Source organism: Meriones unguiculatus, chromosome 2 (assembly GCF_030254825.1).
Source record: "Meriones unguiculatus strain TT.TT164.6M chromosome 2, Bangor_MerUng_6.1, whole genome shotgun sequence".
NCBI lineage: Eukaryota > Metazoa > Chordata > Mammalia > Rodentia > Muridae > Meriones > Meriones unguiculatus.
In genome coordinates, this window is record NC_083350.1 from 110562874 (window position 1) to 110581433 (window position 18560).

Below are 18560 nucleotides of genomic sequence, written 5' to 3' on the forward strand. Positions count from 1 at the left end.
CATCTGGGTTGTTTCCATGTTCTGGCTATTACAAAAATAGCTGCCATGAACATTGTTGAGCAAATCTGCTTGTTGAATAGTGGAACATCTTTAGGGTATATGCCCATGAGTGGTACAGCTGGGTCTTGAGGTAGCACTAGTTCTAGTTTTCTGAGAAAGCACCAGATTGATTTCCAAAATGGTTGTACAAGTTCACTAAGATGCTTAATCCTCATTCAGAAAGGCAAATAGGATAGACAACAGAAGAGGGAGAAGATAGGGAACAGGACAGTAGGCCCTACTACAGAGAGCCTCTGAAAGACTTTACCCAGCAGGGTTTCAAAACAGATCCTAATACTCATCGCCAAACTTTGGGCAGCATGCAGGAAGAAGGGGGATAAAGACCTGGAGGGACAGGAGCTCCACAAGGAAACCAACAAAGCTAAAACATCTGGGCCCATGGGAGCCTACAGAGGCTGATGTGTTGTGACACATTACTTAAAGGACCATGCATGGACAAGACCTAGACCCCCTGCTCAGATGTAATCCACAGACAGTCTCCATTGAGTTTCCTAGTAAGAGGAATACGGGCCAACTCTGAGATGAAATTTATTGTCTACTGTTTGATCACCTCCTCTGGTGAGGTGGCCTAACTGGGCCTCAGAGAAAGAGGATCTAGGCAGTCCTGATGAGACCTCATAGGCTACGGTCAGATAGTAAGTGAGGAGGACCTCCCCTATCAGTGGACTAGGGGAGAGAGGGTAGAATCAGGAGGAAAGGTGGGACCAGGAAGAGATGAGGGAGGGGGCTACATGCTGGATACAAAGTGAATAGATTGTAATAAATAATAATAATTTAAAAGGGCCAACAGTCCTGATGAGACCTGATAGGCTAGGGTCAGATGGAAGGGGAGGAGGTCCTCCGCTATCAGTGGGCTGGGGAAGGGGCATGGGAGAAAAGGGAGGGCGGGCAGGATCTCAATGGCATGACAAAGGGGGGCTACAGCTGGGATGCAAAGTTAATAAATTGTAAAAAATAAAAAAATTAAAAAGGAAAAAAAAAGTCCTTCTGTTTTGAAGGAACAAGCAACTATTATTTGGGGCTGTCAAAAATAAACTAACACTGAAGGTCCAAGTACCTATAACTATCCATCAAGGCAACATTCAGGTTAGGAAGCTTTCCCTGCAATAAACATACTCTCTATTGTTATGAAACATTTTTCCACTAACACAAATGAATAAGGAAATGTAGAGACAGAGTTAACACTGGGAAGTAAACACTGGAATGGACAATGAGATTTAATATTTTCTCAGGGTTTTGCCTGGTAAATTATAATGTTAAATATTTACATTTTGATTAAAATCAATTTCCGGAATCCAAACTATGAGCTCAGTTTACTTAACCTCCACTAGTCTTCAGTACACATTCTTCACACACTCCCTTCCCTTTTACAGTTTATGGGAATAAGGTCCCATACCTACTCTGCCGCAGTGGAATGTTAAAGGCTGCCCTTCTGAGAATCATCTCTCTTAAAAAAAAATTAAACTGACATCACTAGAGCATAAAACTAGTAAGTTCACATACAAGCATATATCACTCTGAGCAACATTTTTAGCATTTGTTTGTATTAATATTTTACTCTGTTGTTTTTTTCATCAAAACTAAATTTTTCTGCAGACCTCTAATTCTCAAAGTATTTGAATAAAAATACTGATAATCTATGTTTGGAGGAAAATGTTTTGTAGGCTTTATGCTTCATTTAGAAAAATACTGATTCACGTTTTCTCCATGACCTCAAGAAAGATCTATGTTACTTATGGGGGAAGGGTCAACATTTCATCGCTCCTGATTGATTGGCACTGCGTTATGCAAAATTACTGTAGCCAGGGTTTTCTTCTCACTGATTCGAATTAGCCTGAAAGAGTTTGTGGATCAGAGTTGTGTCACTTGTTTGTGCTTCATTAATTCTATTTTTTATTAAATTCCATTCTGTGATTTTGTGTGTGGGCGTGTATACTTTTAAACAGTCAATAAAAGTCATAATTTATCATAACTATTTCTAACTCATATACAGCATATTCGCTTAATGCAAAACAGCTTCAATTTTTTTCAGAGATATTACAGAATATATCAAAACTAGCTGGCCCGGGTGGTGTAGGCTTAGATCCCAGTGCTCTGGGCACAGGCAACACAGATCAGCCTTTGTGAGCTTCAGGCCAGTCTTGTCTGCAGTGTGAGTTAGCAGCTGGGATTATGTCTGAGAGATTCTGTGTCAGAAAGGAAAAGGAAAAGAAAGGAAGCAAGCAAGAAGGAAGGAAAGGAGTAAAATTAACTGCTCAATATAGCTCTTAAGTACTGGGAAGAACGGGGAAATGTTTCTGGTTCTCTAACTTATTAAAAATAAATTGAACAATTTTCTAAGACATAAGAACACCTGCAACTCACTTCAAGTACATTAGTCAACATGGTAATGGTTTAATATTAGCAACCCATCAACATAGTTTATATAAGATAAAATCCTGTTATTTTCACACACAACCTCAAGCATTACCTTAATTTCTTATATGATAGTCTGAGAGCGAGCATTTGCAACATTTAATTTACCGTAGTAAAGAAGGTAGCTGCATTAGTGTGCTAAAATTATTTTGTGAAGAAGTGTGCTAAGAATACCCAATAGTTTAGAAAATACGCTATGAGAAATCATGTTGTTCTTTTCCTGGGTTGCCAGTACAACAGTAACATGTTAGGTGCTCTCAGAATTTCTAAAGGATCGAATTTCCCTGTATTTATTCATGACAAGGCAAAAGCTCTGTGGGAAAGGCTGGCTAATAAATGTCTTAGAGTTTGTGAGCCATCAGATCTCTCTCAGCTAATTAGCTTTGTCACTGTAGTGTGGAAGAAGCCAGGGACATGATGTAAATGAACAATCATGGCTAGGTTTCAATAAAACTTTATGGTCATAAATACTTAGTCAGATATTTTCCATGCCTTATAAGATTATTTTTCTCGTTTCAAGAAGGTGAAACATTTACAGATGTAAGAAACACCCTTAGCTCCAGAATCTAAGAAAGAAAGAAAGAAAGAAAGAAAGAAAGAAAGAAAGAAAGAAAGTTTTTAGATCCCAATACTAGGAGAGACAGTTGTTGTTTAAGAAAATGTAATAGTACTCAACAAAACATCACTCTTAAAGAAGAGTTTATATAGAATGGAAAGTCAACATGGTGGGAAAATGGTATAATTTTGATTAAAATTGGTATATACAAAATGATCCATACTTACTTATCTGTAAACTGGGCATCAAAGCTTGTAACTTTATTTTGTGATGAGGATTAAGTAAATAATAGCATGAAAATGATTTGGAATGCTGCAGACACAGCTCACAGTAAGCATCCATTAATTGTTATTATTATACTACTGTGTGTTTAAAAAAACATATGTGCCGAAAGGCTACAAGGAAATGGATATCTTTGCACACCACTTTTCCTTCCCAGCTACATGACAATTTCCTGAACAGAAAAGTCAACGTGTCATCTTTGTTTGTTTTTGGACTAGTCTCAAACTTCTGATGTTTCTGCCTCTGCTTCCTGAGGGCGTGGCCTCCTCAGCATTCCAGCACATTCCTTAAAATTCAACTAACAAATAAATGCTGAGGAAAATTATAATAACCCATGTGTTGTTTTTCAAATGCCTAAACTATTCTGAGGTAACTAGCAAAAAGAAACAGATTAAGTAGACTTATGTAGTTTTATTTTTTAATTACACATTTAATATTTTGTCCTTATCAAGTTTTACTTGTAAGTTTCATTTTTTTTGTCATGCCTTCTATCACAAAGTTAACTGCACAAACATACACACATCTCTCATAAAATAATGATAAAAGTGGGGCAGTGTGTCAGCTAAACTAATTATATTTGCAAGCTGACAGTCTATAGTGATTGGAAAAGTAAAGTGCTACTGAATTAGGTTAGAAACTTTCAGTCATAAAGTTCCTGTGACATTTTAGTTACTGTTTAACATCTGATATGATTATGACATCCTCAATATTTTAAGCTTTATAATTTCAATATATCTGGGTTTAGAGCCTGAAAACAAATTTATAACCTCTGGCATATATCTTAAGTTAGCGAACTTGTTCTTTATCAAGAAACAACAAAGTAAAATTAGTACAACATAAAGTCATGTCTTAGTAGTTTTGTGGAATAAGGTGAAAAAGGTCTGTTTGAAGGAATGTCATAACTGTCATGGCCATTAGTATTTTCATGAAAAATTGGACTATTATGAGTGACTAAAATTTGTGATTTGGGCTATAAAATTGGCTTCATAGGTAAAGCATTTCTGTGAAAGTGTGAGGGCCTGAATCTACAGCCCCAGAACCCACATAAAAGCTAGACAAGTGTGGTAACCATTTCTCATTCCTGTACTCATGAGTCAGAGACTGGGATTCCCTCTAATAAGCTGGCTAGGTTATCCAGCTCCTTGGAACCGTGCCTCACTAAATATTGTGGAAAAATATTGGTGAGGGTACCAAATGGTTTCAACTTCTGGTTTCCACATGTACATATGTGCAAATGTGAGCACATACAACCACATACATGTGTATGCAGACACATGCAAAATGAAAACATATGCACAGGACAAACAAGCCAAAAATGTTTTCTGCTACATACTTCCTCAAAGTTAATTTATTCTAAAACAGTATTTGTTCTCTGTTCTTCAGAATACTCGTTGCCTAGGGTGAATAACGCATGCAACTCTGCATGGTGGAGGGTTCTGCGCTCATGAATTAAACCAGCCGCAGGCCTAAAGTATAAAAACAATTTCATCTGTAATGAATATACTCAGACCTCTTTCTTCCACGTGTCATTATCCAAACAAGACGGTTTATCAAAATACTTAAATTTTTCACATACAGGTATTTTGGAATGATTCAAAAAATATGATGGGAAGTGTGAAGATGGTGTGTGAATATCATATCATTTTACATAAGGAACTTCAAAATTTCTTAATTGTGTCATTTTTGAGATATGAGGTCCCCAAACCAAGAGCTGTAGATATTAAGATGTGACTTTATGTTGTACTGATTTTATTTTGTTGAATTTGCTTTCTTGCATTGCATAGAATTGCATAATGTTAATATGGAAAATAATGTCTTCTTAGAACATAGCAAGAGTATATATTATATTATAAATTAAAATCTAGGAATAGAATTTTCATTTCCTCATGGAATGAGAACTTTGAGCAAAAAGTATTTATTGGCATTCTACTGATCCTTGTTTCATATCTAACAAGTAACAAGAAAAATAATTAGTTGCTCTTTTTGCTTATTGTTTATTTGTTTGTATAGCAACTCATGTGAATAATTACTTTGAGATAGTGTTCTTTGTGTTCTTAGTGTTTGTAGGTTCTAGGGAGTTGGGGAGATGACTCACTGGGTGAAGGCATTTGTTGTTGCGCCTGACACTTGAGTTCAATTTCGGGGATCTATATGTTGGAAGAAGTGACCTGACTCTGGAACATTGTTCTCTGTCCTGGGCATGTGTTAGGGGCAAACCTCCCCCACACCCAACATACTTTTAAATGAACAAATAGGTAAAAATATTTCACAAGACTGAATTACATTCTATGCTGTTATTTGGATAAAAAATGTACATAATGCCACATTATGTACATACAAATGTACATAAAACTACATTAATTGTAGTTTTATTGCTGAGACATCCCATGAAGGCTGTGACTGGTTGATTTATCTAACATCCTAACATCCTCACAACTCAATAGCAATAAATGAGAAAGATTGTCATCTTTTCCTGAAGTCATAGCTGGATATTTCCATTTCATCCAAAAACACGGCAGACATCTTGCCTTGCCCTCCTCTTGTCATTAATTTTGAGAGATCAGGAATTCCCTTAACTGGGATCTTGCATGTTCATTCTGTCTAACACAAGCGAGGTTTCAGGGAAAAAGTCAGAGAGCAATGCAGTGGTAATGCATTACACAGACTCCTCCTACCACAGCCAGTAATCAGCCAGGTGTCCTTGTTATTCCCAGAGCGCTGTACCCACACATCTCCCTTCACCCTACAACCTGTGCTCCATATTTACTAGTCTGATGTCTGTTTCCTAATGAAGACAGAAACTTTAATAGGGTGTAAAAATAGTGCTTTCCATTGACTAAAACTGACCTTATTCGTGCAGCACTTGTGGGGTCTTGAGTCACAAGTGAAAAAGCTGTGCTTTAAACAGCGTCATTCCCAGTGTTTTAGATGAGACCGTTTCTTGATATGAGGGACTTCTCTTATAAACTGTGGGATATTTGTGTTACTAGGCTCTACATAGCAGATGTAGTGTGTGGCCACTGACATGTACATTAGAAGTGTTCCTGTGGGCTGGCTTTCCCCAGGGTCAGAAGATTGTTCAAGGTTCCTGAATAAACTGCATTGAGAAGAACAAACAAACAAAAAAAAAGATCAGAAAGAAGGAGAGGAGGACCTCCCCTATCAGTGGACTTGGGGAGAGGCATGCATGCAGAAAGGGGGGAGGGTGGGCCCAGGAGGGGAGGAGGGAGGGGCTTATGGGGGGATAGAAAAGGAATAAAGTGTAATTAATAAAAGTTAAATAAAAAATTAAAAAAAAGTGTTCCTAACCTCAATCTGTACTGAGAGTAGATGTCAGTAGTGTGTGGCAATTCATGCATTGACCTAGAAGTGTCTGCAAACACTGACAATGTGTCAAGATTTGTAAAGTAATCTAGGGTGAAAGATCATCAGAAGAATGTTTAGCTTGAAAAATAAATAGTAGTAAGAAGAGGAAAAGGCGACTGGGTCATGGGTAGCCAGGTAAGACTAATGCTCCCCCACCTCTTCTCAGCTCATCGTCTTCCATTAGGGTGATCACAGTTTCCAGCACAGATGTCTCTAGGACAAGGACCTGAAAATTATCTTGATTTTCTTTCCTAAAGCCTCGTTCTACAGAGATTTGAGTAACAACAACAGCAACAAAGTACATGATAACTAAATTGTATTCATAGCATACATTTCAGGCTGGCATAGGAAATAAGAAATTTTTACATAAGCTCTACAGAAAAAAAATGTTTCCAGAGTTTCAAATATTAATGTAATCTATAGATTGTGTCATAGGGCAATACTTTATTGAGAAGCATACTGTACAAAGCAAATATTTGTTTTTAATTTTTATTTTTTCTTATCAGTTACATTTTATTAACTCTGTATCCCAGCTGTATCCTGCTCCCTCGTCCCCTCCCACTCCCACCCTCCCTCCCTCCTCTCCACCCTGCCCCTTTCCAAGTCCACTGATGGGGGTGACCTCCTCCCCATTCATCTGATCCTATTTTATCAGGTATCTTCAGGACTGGCTGCAAAGTCCCACTCCTGACAAAGCAAATATTAGTTATATCTACTGATTCTTATTGTTTTGAAAATAGGTTTGCTGTGAAATTAAGAGTTACACTGGTAAGGATTTTGTATTCACATTCAATTTATCGTTGTCTTCTATATTCTGTTAAGGAAATCTTCTCTTTAGTTCTGTATTCCATCTTCAATGTCTGATCCATTTGTTGACAAGAACTAATGGCAATTTACCCATTCACCTTGTTGTATGAAGACGTAATTTGAGAGTCTTCATTTGACATTGTAATGGCATAGGTAGTATTTCACTTAAAGTTTATCTTAAAACTTCAAGACCTAAAACTTTAATTTATCTTGTCATGTTTTATTCACAGTAGTTATTCAGTGAAATACTTCATAGTATCAATGGTGAATTTCTAAGGCAACTCATCTTGATTGTGTGAAATTTGTGCTATTAATTTAATTATTAGTGAATGAATATTTTATGTTCCTATTTGATGATACATATCATATAAAATATTTGATATTCAATAATATACTATTATTTAAGAGAGAATATGAGAAAGTCCTTATAATTAAGGTTGTAATTAGCATATGTGATGCTACACTTGTTATAAAAAACTCCTAAATTTTTTGATGAAACTATTCTAAAAAAGCTATGAAATATAGCATATTAGTACAACCAGTCAAATTATAAACAGGAGACAATCATAAGCATGTTGACTCATTTTTAATTCAACAAATTTATGATTTTTAAGAATATAACTTGTGAAGTTGTGAAGTAAGGAATTACTTAATATTAGTAGCGTACATTGAAAAGAATTGACTAGTTGGGACAGGTGAAAAATATTACAACATGTTAAAATATTTATGGAACAAGATTGTGAATCATTGCAGTAAGTTCAACATGATTACTGAATAAAAATATCTTCCTCTTCATTAAATGAAAATGATAGTTTAATTTACTATTATTATACATAATGGCTTCTTACACAAGTAACTTTTTACAATCTTAAGAGCTTTGTGCATTTGATATTTGTGATAACCACTGTGACAAAGCTGAGTCACATATTTATCTCGTAGCCTTAAAGTGAAGATTACAGAGAATTAAGAAAATATTTTTGACTTCAACATGCCTGTTAGTGATAGTTAAGAATAAAGTTTTCAATCATTTTTCACGCTATGTGATTTTTCATTTTATTTTTCCACTAATTTGATGAATTAATTTTATCAGAATTTCGTAGAAGAAAAACTACTTACCAAATTAAATGAAACATCTTAAGTATAATTGTTTTTGTAATTTTTTCTGTGTATTAACAGCCTAACCTATTTTAAAGCAGACAACTATAAGATAAAATAGACAGAAGTGAGTTAGACAATAAATAGAATAGTTCTATGAGAGACCTGTATTTGTAAAATTATCAAATATAATAATATGTTAAAATATATTGTCAAGCTTATACTGTTTTTTTGCTTCATCTAAAAGTATTAAATCAAGTGTATATGTCAATTATAACAAGTGAACTGTAAAACAAAGGTTTGGATTCCAAAAAATTTAACTTAAAAAGAAGTGTTGAAATGTGAAATGTGGCAAGCACAGAGATGCTTCTGGACAGGTACTCATAATGGCTACTGTAATTTGTTTTACTAGATTAGTAGTCTCTGTTCTAAAGTGAGAGCTGAGAGGATCACTCACACTCTTTCTTATATACATGATGTTAGTAAAGTTAGTTACCATTCCTTGTCTCAGTTCTCCCATCAATAAACAGAATATTTATAAGTTCAACACACATGATTTCTTAACTTTGTGATTACCAAAACCCATAAAATATCTGACAGTTATGTAATTCCACTAATTTGTAAATAGTAAATATATACAAATATTTTCAATATTTAGGAAGAAGTTTAGGTAATTTATTAAGATGGAATAAACAAGGGTATTGTAAACTGCACCCCAAATATTAAATATATATATAATTATATTAAAATTTAATCTCTTTATAAATGTTGTTAAGCCATTGGGATACAAATACCTACTAGAAATGAACTATTAGATTATGAGGTTTTCCAAATCAAAGACATTAAAATCAGTTTTAGTGGGCCTATAGCCTATAAGTTTGTGTATGAACTGTGGATGTATTTGTGGCTCCAGTAATTAACAGTTCACTGGATCATGAGGTCTACTTTCATCTACAGACTGCACTGCTTTGCGAGTTTCTAGATAGGATGCTAAGGAGCAGAAGGAGAAGATGGACATTTGAGGCCTTGTTCTTGATATTTACACCTTGTCCCTGGCTCCTTCCAGTTGCTCTCTGGTTCCTGACCCCATGCAGTGAGCCTCTCTGTTCCACTGAACCCTCTGCACCATAACTTACCACCCGAGTTACAAGACAAGACTGAGCCACCTGACCATGGCTTGTCATTTTCAAACCATGAGCCAAAGGAAACTCTTTCCCTCTTAAGTTGTTTTCTCAGGCGTTCTGACACAGCAATGGAGTTTGGTGAACACACTCCCAAAACACACCAAAACCCCGAACAAAACTACACTCCCAGATGTACTTTGTATCTAAACCTTTTTATTTTCAGGTAACAAGGCCCTGCTACATTAGTCACAGATCTCAACCATTACAACTGCACTCATTAGATAAGCACTAATTAATTACATTGCATCACAAACCAAGTTAGCACATTAAATCTGTAATTTTCGCCTTTTGTTATGTATATATTTGTAGATAGCATGGCTTTAATTACATAGCACACTTCCAAATATTGACAGGCTAGGTCAGAACTGCAGCATAAACTAGAGATGAAGAAACAAGCCCTTCTCTCTAAAGTTTTAGTGTTAAAATGTTCATCCATAGCAGATGACTACATTTTGCAATGCTCAAATGATACAATTACTTTTTAAAAGAACCTTTAAGATTTCTGATTGGATTAATGCATGGGGACTTTTTTTTTTTTACTCTGTTCCCATATTGTAGAAGAGACAGTCTTGTAAATCATGCCTGTCTTTGTATAATGTACAGTTCCCATAGAAGTGATTAGGAAACATTTGTTTAGCTGTTGAATAGAAATTCAGTTAGAGCAGTATCACAAAATAACTAGTTTTGAAAATTCTAAGCCAACTACAAAATACATTTTAGACATGATAAAACACATCCAAGTTATTAAAGACTTACTGCCAAAAATCGGTATTGAGTGGTCATTACATTTAAATGTGTTAAGTCAAGTAGTAGAAGTTTTAACCATTACTTTATTTGAATTGAATTTATTTGGATTTATTTGGCTGTTAAAAAATCCCAAATGTTTAGCAACAGCTACACATAGAAAATACATCAACAGGACAGATGTGGGCAATTGGCAACACAGTCTCCATGTCAATCTCTGAGTGAGGGGAGCAGGGGCTGCCTCTATCATGAACTCAGTTGCCTGCTCTTTGATCACTCACCGCTGATGATGCAGCTTTGCCAGGCCATGAAGGAAAAGGATACAGGCAGTCTTGATGAGACCTAACAAGCTATGGGCAGATGGCAATGGTGGAGAACTCTCCATTTCAGCGGACTAGGGGAAGGGGATAGGGGAAGAAGGAGGGAGGGTGGGACTGGAGGGAATTTAGGGAGGAGGTTTCAATTAGGATATATAATGAATAAATTGTGAAGAAAAAAATAAAATTAAAAGAAAAGAAAATACGTAAACATGGGTTGGATATTTGAAAAAGGCCACGAACAGGGTTGGGTTTTTAGCTCAGTGGTAGAGCTCTTGCCTAGCAATTGCAAAGTCCTGGGTTCAGTCTTCAGCTCTGATAAAAACAAAGCACAAACAGTGAGATTGTAGGATTACTATAAGCCCACTTTATAGTGTATATACAATATAAAATAAATATTTTTCTTTATTGTCCACAACATTATTGTAGCTTGTTGACAAAAGCTAAAAATTTGCAGTCTTTTGGGGTAGGGAAAACTCAGTGTATGAAAACTTGATCCTTTCAAAGCAGAAAAAAGCTCAGTTGCTATAGCAGTTCTGGGAACGGTGGATGGACATCACTATGACTTTTCACAAAATGGATGTTTTGCTCCCTTTATTCCAGAATCATTCAAACCACTAATACAGGGCTGAAGAACTCACAGGTCAAGTGGCGACCACTGCTGAATACCATGACTAATGGTTTTCAACGAGAGAACAGAGGAGAGAATGGCTTGGGGTTTGTGTTTGCTTTGTTGTTGTTTTTAATATACATGTTTTACCAGCTAACGCAGTTGCTCAAGGCAGCCAGAAAAACTTCACTACTGTATCAGCTTCGAGACATGATGGATTCTTCAAAAGCATCGCAGAAGTTAACACGCAGCTGCAAATGAGAGCAGTCCTTGTAGAGGAACTGAGCGAATTTCAGCGAATACTGTGCGCCCACCTCTCTCAGAAGATAGCATTTTCATCATAAAGTTAAATAACAGTAGCACATTTTGTTTTTATTTAATCCACATGTAAAACATTTAATGCACAAACTTGAAAATCCCTCCATGCCTCTTTCTATATTTGTGACTTGAGAAAATATGCAGGGACTTAAGCCTGCCATATACTAATAATAATAAGGAGATAGAAACTATGTAACTATGGTGTTCTGTAACCTTGAGGAAGTGATTAAGGTCACATAGAGTCACAAAGCGCCATGATTCCTTTCAGTCTGGTTTGTTTCTTGCTGACCATGCCATAAGCTGTCTTTGTACTTCCTGTGTACCATGCTCCCTATTCCATATGTCTCCTACCCTATCATGATGTTCTTCCCAAACACAAGGCCCTGGGTATCAGAATGAACCTTCTGAAGCCGTGGATAAGTCCTCCCTTCTCTGAGTGGTCCATGTCAGGGATTTTGTCATGGCAATGCTAAAACTGATAGATGACACTTATGTTGTTGTTAATATTCCTGTGTTACTGATGGGCAGTGATGTCAGACATGCTTGGCACAGAGTCAATATAGCAAAAACACTTGTTCAATGAAAGAATGAATGTTTTAAATATAGAACCAAAGAGTCAAGTATTTTTACCTCTGTGACTATAATACTTAATCTGATCACTCCTACCTCTAATTCTATATTTTCCCTCTAGTCTTAAGACTCCAGGAAAAAGGGGAAGGGCTCACCTTTGTTCTTCTTTGCTGTCTTCTCTGTGATTATCATCAGTGTATCATGTCAAGACTAACTTTAAATTATTAAATGAAAAGCATTTCGATTTTTTTTTCATTGACAATTTGCCCTTTCTATAATCAGCCAAAAAAGAAAACTGAACAGAAATCCAAAAGTTTTCCATTCAGAACCCGGAATATATCTTCCTGTTCTTCTGCAGCCAGAACCTAAAAGCATGACTCTCATTCAGAGTAGAGGCAAAAAAAGACATTAATGTTAAACCAGCTTTCTGAGTTTACGCAGGTGATGACAGAAATATAACACCCTTTGTTTTCCTTTCAGATCTCCAACTAAGGACATGGATTCTGAAGAGAAGGAAATTGTGGTTTGGGTTTGCCAGGATGAGAAGATTGTCTGTGGATTAACTAAACGCACCACTTCCACCGATGTCATCCAGGCTTTGCTGGAGGAGCATGAGGCTACATTTGGAGAGAAGCGATTTCTTTTGGGCAAAGCCAGCGACTACTGCATTGTTGAAAAGTGGAGGGGCTCAGAGCGGGCCCTGCCTCCGCTGACGAGGATCCTGAAGCTGTGGAAGGCCTGGGGAGATGAGCAGCCCAACATGCAGTTTGTTTTGGTTAAAACAGATGCCTTTCTCCCGGTTCCTCTGTGGCGGACAGCTGAAACCAAACCAGTGCAAAATAGTGACAAGCCTTGGGAGCTCAGCCCAGCAAATTACATGAAAACTTTACCACCGGATAAGCAAAAACGAATAGTCAAGAAAACCTTCCGGAAACTGGCTAAAATTAAGCAGGACACAGTTTCTTATGATCGAGACAATATGGAGAGTTTAGTTCATCTGATTATTTCTCAGGACCACACTATTCACCAGCAAGTGCAACGAATGAAAGAGTTAGATATGGAAATCGAAAAATGTGAAGCTAAGATCCACTTGGACCGGCTCGGGAATGATGGGGACAATTACGTTCAGGAGGCATACTTAATGCCCAGGTTCAGTGAAAATGAGCAAAAGCTGGACTTGCAGTCTGAGGACAGCGAGACTCTAGAGGACCTGAACGACAGTGAGGGGGTGGCACAGCTAGAGGAACGGCTACAGTACTACAGAGCCCTCATTGACAAGCTGTCTGCTGAGATTGAGAGAGAGGTGAAGAGCACGGGCATTGCCGGAATTGAAGACCCACAGGGCGCAACGGCCTGTGAGTTGGAAAACTCCGATTTAGAAAGCATAAAGTGCGATTTGGAGAAAAGTATGAAAGCTGGTTTGAAAATCCACTCTCACTTGAGTGGCATCCAGAAAGAGATTAAATACAGTGACTCGTTGCTTCAGATGAAAGAAAGGGAATACCAACTCCTAGCCAAGGAGTTCAGTTCCCTTCACGTTAGCCACAAAGATGGATGCCAGCTAAAAGAAAACGGAGGACAGGAAAATGAGGCTCCCAGCAGCAATGGGGAGATCCCTCCATTAACTCAAAGGGTGTCCAACACATACCCAAATGACACAGATTCAGACACTGGCATCAGTTCCAACCACAGTCAGGACTCTGAAACGACTATGGGCGATGTACTGCTCTTGTCAACCTAACTCGCGCGGCTTCCTTCTAAGCAGCAATGGTGTTTGGTGTGATTTCCCAAGGAACTCTCCTCCGCGCATAACTCTGTGAACGTGTAAACAGTGCTGATTGGGTAGCTAATAAAAACTAGTGGACAGCTCTAGCACCATTACTTGTTTTCATATAGTATTTCCAGTTTGGATTTATTATAGGTTCAAGCAAAAATCTGTGTATTAGGAATGTATTAGGTATTAGCTTAGGGTTACGCAGCACCCAAACCTTCTCATGGGAATTGATTGATAATGCCTCCACAGCTTTAACGAGACATGAATGATATGAACTTAAAAACAGTTCTCAACAACTTTGTTCATCAGACTTTCATACAGCAAGCATGAGAAAGTAAAAATGAACACGAGTTTCTCATTTTTGACAATATTTTATCGTTAGAATGTGTTAAGTCTGTGAAGTGCAGGTCCGATCCTGACATATACATATATATGTCAAATACGAATTAACTCAAATTTTGCGTTTTCAATAGTTAGGCTGTAAAATATACTGTCTATGTCTCTTCCTGACCTCTGTCTGTTTAAGTCTAAGAGACAGGAAGCTGTTGGGACATGTGTAATTTCTGACAGTCGATCAGCTTGGGTGCAGATGAAGCAAAGTCAAGTGTTACACACAATCAGCTTTTTTAAAATTTCTTAGCAGGTCTAACATGATCACGAACTATGGATAAGCTTTTACTATGTGCTCCTTAGATTCTCTAATTAAGTCAATGCTGTGTGCAGGTTCATTATTTCGGAAGGAATAGTATAGGCTAGAGAAGAAAGCAATTGTAATTTTATTTATTCCTTAGCTGTGTAAGTTGAAGTGGAGTTTACGGTCCTTTATGTGGATATATCAGTTTTCTCTTCTCTGGGAACACACAGAGTAGAACTGAAAGTTTATTCTGATATGCTGTAACCCATCTGTCAGAGAAATTTCTGGGTGCTTGCAACAGCTCAGTATTTTTAAGTTGTCCAAAGCACAAAGGAAATTCAAGAAATTGAATTCATTATTTGGATTCTGTCATCCCTGTCAATAATGATGCTATTTTCTTCGGTTTTGATATACATTTACTCTCTCTTCTGCCCTCTTGCTAGCTTATTTTTTCTTTTCTTTTTTCACCTACCTTCTCTTTCTCCCTTCCTTTCAGTAAAGGTGGGATGCCATCACAGCCAAAAAATTAAATTTATCATTTTGCTATTTACTGAATATTGGTGTACTTAAATTTTCTTTAGTTGGCACATTTTACACATGTCAGGACACATAAAGTAAAAATTTTGTTGATGTATTTATAGTATGTAGACGTTAGATAGCGTTCCTAGAATGTGTCTCTTTGATACAAAGTGGTACAACTTTTAACGGTTCTCCCTTTTAAAGTTTGAAAGGTTTTAAGACATTACAAGATTTTACCAGTTTTTTTTTCTATTTTCTTTCTTTCTTTTTTTTGCTTTGAAGGTAAAACTTTTACTTTTGAAGGGCTTGTTACTGCGCATTTAGTTATGTAAGAAAGCAAAATGTTCCCCACTCATCTCAGAAATAAACAAGAGCACATTTCTTCTTAAATAATGACATATGGAAATTAAACACCAGCATCTAAAATGAACAACAAAGGAAAAAGAACACTATATATATTAGATTATATATGTTAATATATCTATAACATATTATAAATATTTGGCCAGGTTTTTTTTGGACTAAATGTCTTTAATTGCTCTTTCCAGCTGTTCTTTCTTCCTGCTGCCTTTACCTGCTTCATTTATCTTTGGGAAGATATTTATATTTCCATAGAGTTTCATATCTGGAAAATACCCAGGTTACCATATTTTAAAACCAAAATATTTTCTTATTTTCATAAAATAAGAATTTCCATTCCATGGCAGTACTAGGATAAATAGTAAGTAATAGGCTCACATAAATTATTTCTAAAGAAAGAGTGGAATAGCTATTTGTAAAAGGGACACCGTCAGATAACTAAAACGTGCTAAATTGTTGACATATTCGTTGTTACTAATAGATTAAATTCAGAAAGTTTTTATAAATGATAAGCCATTTTTACTTTTTTTTTTAAATGAAAGCTGTCTCTTCAGATTATATGTTTGGTAAGAAAACAAGTGTTGTGTATCTCACTACCCAACTTGACCACATTAACTTTATAAACAGTTGTGATGAGAGTCAGTCACAGAGTTTCAGTTTCTGGAACAATGAACAAACTTCTGTTTTCACACAGTTACTTAGAATGATGGTGTCTATGGTGCAATTCTGCATTTTACTGTAAAGGTTGTTGAAAACTTCTGTTAGAATGCAGACTTTCTAAACTCATTGCAGATCTTACACATCTCCTTAATTATTAAAATATATTTTTGCCCTTGTTCATTACACTAAATCACATGGCAATTAGTTTCTATGGTGAAGCTCTAACATAGTTAAATATGAACATATTTTTACAAATAGAAATAATGAGTGATCTCATGGATGCTACACTATTTATTGTTAAAATTATGATTAAGCTTATAAATACAGAACTTGAAGGATTAATGCTTTAATTATCTTTAGAGACTTAGTGAATTACAAGCCCTTAAGTAGCCTGGTTTAATCAGGAAATGGCTATATGCAGCAAGAAGAAGCAAGCCACAGTTTATGATGCTTATTTTTCCAAAAGCTAGGTTCTTAGGACATGCTTTGCAGCTATGCATCCTTCTGCTCAGGAGGACTGTTTCCCTCTCCTTCTACTGTACACTGAAATGTTACCTGCTTTCTTTGTTGTTGTTTGCTTTGTTTTGTTTTTGCTTTGTTTTGTTTTGTTTTGAGACCCTATTTCTCTTGTAGCCCTGACAGTCCTAGAACACCCTTCTTAAAACTCCATTTATAGAGCGCTGGGAGTAAGGCTTGTGCTACCACTCCCAACAACTACCTACCTTAAACATGTTAAAGTGTTCTTTTCTTTCACACAGTTGTGTTTCCTCTAGGAAGTTCTGATCTCTTATGTCTGGACTTACGAATATTCTAGATGTATTTCCCTTGAGCTTCTCTTATGCATAAGGCTGTAATATTTGTATGTGATATATGTATGTGATCTTCTAACTCCAGTCACCCACTACAATTTGATTTTACTGCTTTATTACCTGCCTTTCCAACTTGGTAATAACCAGCTTCTTAGACTCTTGTTCTATTTGTAAATTGAACTGCTAAATAGTCAAGGGTTTTTAACATTTTCAGTGATTTACTTTTTTTTTTTACATTATATTTACTTGTGCAACTTTTAAGTATGCTTGCACATTCATAAGCTTTAAAATATCAGTGGAAATTCTACCTATAAAGTTAGGGAGTAAATAGTAGATCTTTACATTGTTATGAATTTTATCAATGTGACATCATTTCTAGTTAATGAAAAAGTATTCGTTATCAGGTGACACTATGTAGTATTTCAGCACATACATGCATTGTATAAAATTCAAATCTTGAGAAGCATTCTTTTTTTCAGTTAACAGTTTCTGACTTAAAATAACTCAAATGCCTTTTAATTTAATGGCAATGTTATAACTGCTAAGCATTGTGAATATATAAGAAAAGTATTTCATAATGTTGGGTTTGAAGTAATAGTCACACTATATCTTTTAAATACCTAAATTAAAACTCTGCATAATTTTTCTTCTTAATTGCAAAATTATGTTTTATTAGTACATAAAAGCTTTTCTAATCCATTAAAGTTTTTATTTTTGTATTTATTTAAACCTCCACTGTATATGACAATATATTTCTGTGGCTGCCTTTTATAAATTTTCAGAGTAGAGTTATCGCTATATATAAAACATACATTTTTCTAGTGACAAAGGAAAACCCTTTTAATTCTGGGGTATCTTTAAAACATTGGACTTCTTCTTTTCTTACTGCCTTAGTAGTCTGATAAACTTCACTTGATAAATATAAAGTATCATTTCTTCAAGTTATAACTGATCCAGAAATAAATAAAAGATTATTGTATCCCATCTGTGGTATTTTCTTTATTTAAATAGTTCTATTTAAAACAAATCTCATACCATTTGGAAGTACATAATTGGTAGGCTAGCTCATACAATTTATTTAAAGATTGGTTAGTATTTCTTGACAAATAAATGTATATCAAATAGTCTCTAAGAAAACTTCTTAACAGGTTTCATTTACACTTGTTTCAATTTGTTATAGAACTATGCCCTAACTTGTATGTTGATTTTTATGCATGGCTTCTTTCTTTTTAAAGTAAAGTGATTTCATGTAAGAATGTTCAAGGCCTTCTTGGTCCTTTCTATTAGATATTATTCTGCCAATGCTCGCACCAAATAAGCATTAATTTTTGACTGTTTTAAAATTCTCATCACTGAAATCATATGAAGATTTCCCACCAAATTCTATAATTATCAGAAAAACTTCATTAAAATATTGTATATCCTTTCCAGATAAGCACATAAGAATCAGTTTATACTACCTCTTTGCCTATGTCACAGT

General features: G+C 35.8%; 1 protein-coding gene across 1 annotated transcript in view; it reads left to right on the plus strand.

Moving 5' to 3' along the window:
* The window catches only part of Rassf9 (Ras association domain family member 9), a 35649-nt gene extending 17585 nt beyond the window's left edge, over nucleotides 1-18064 (plus strand). The window contains exon 2 of the mRNA XM_060377969.1: nucleotides 12805-18064. Within this exon, the coding sequence (XP_060233952.1) occupies nucleotides 12805-14065 (1261 nt within the window). The 3' untranslated portion in view covers nucleotides 14066-18064. The remainder of the gene's footprint in view (nucleotides 1-12804) is intronic.
* The last annotated feature ends 496 nt before the right edge of the window (nucleotides 18065-18560 follow it).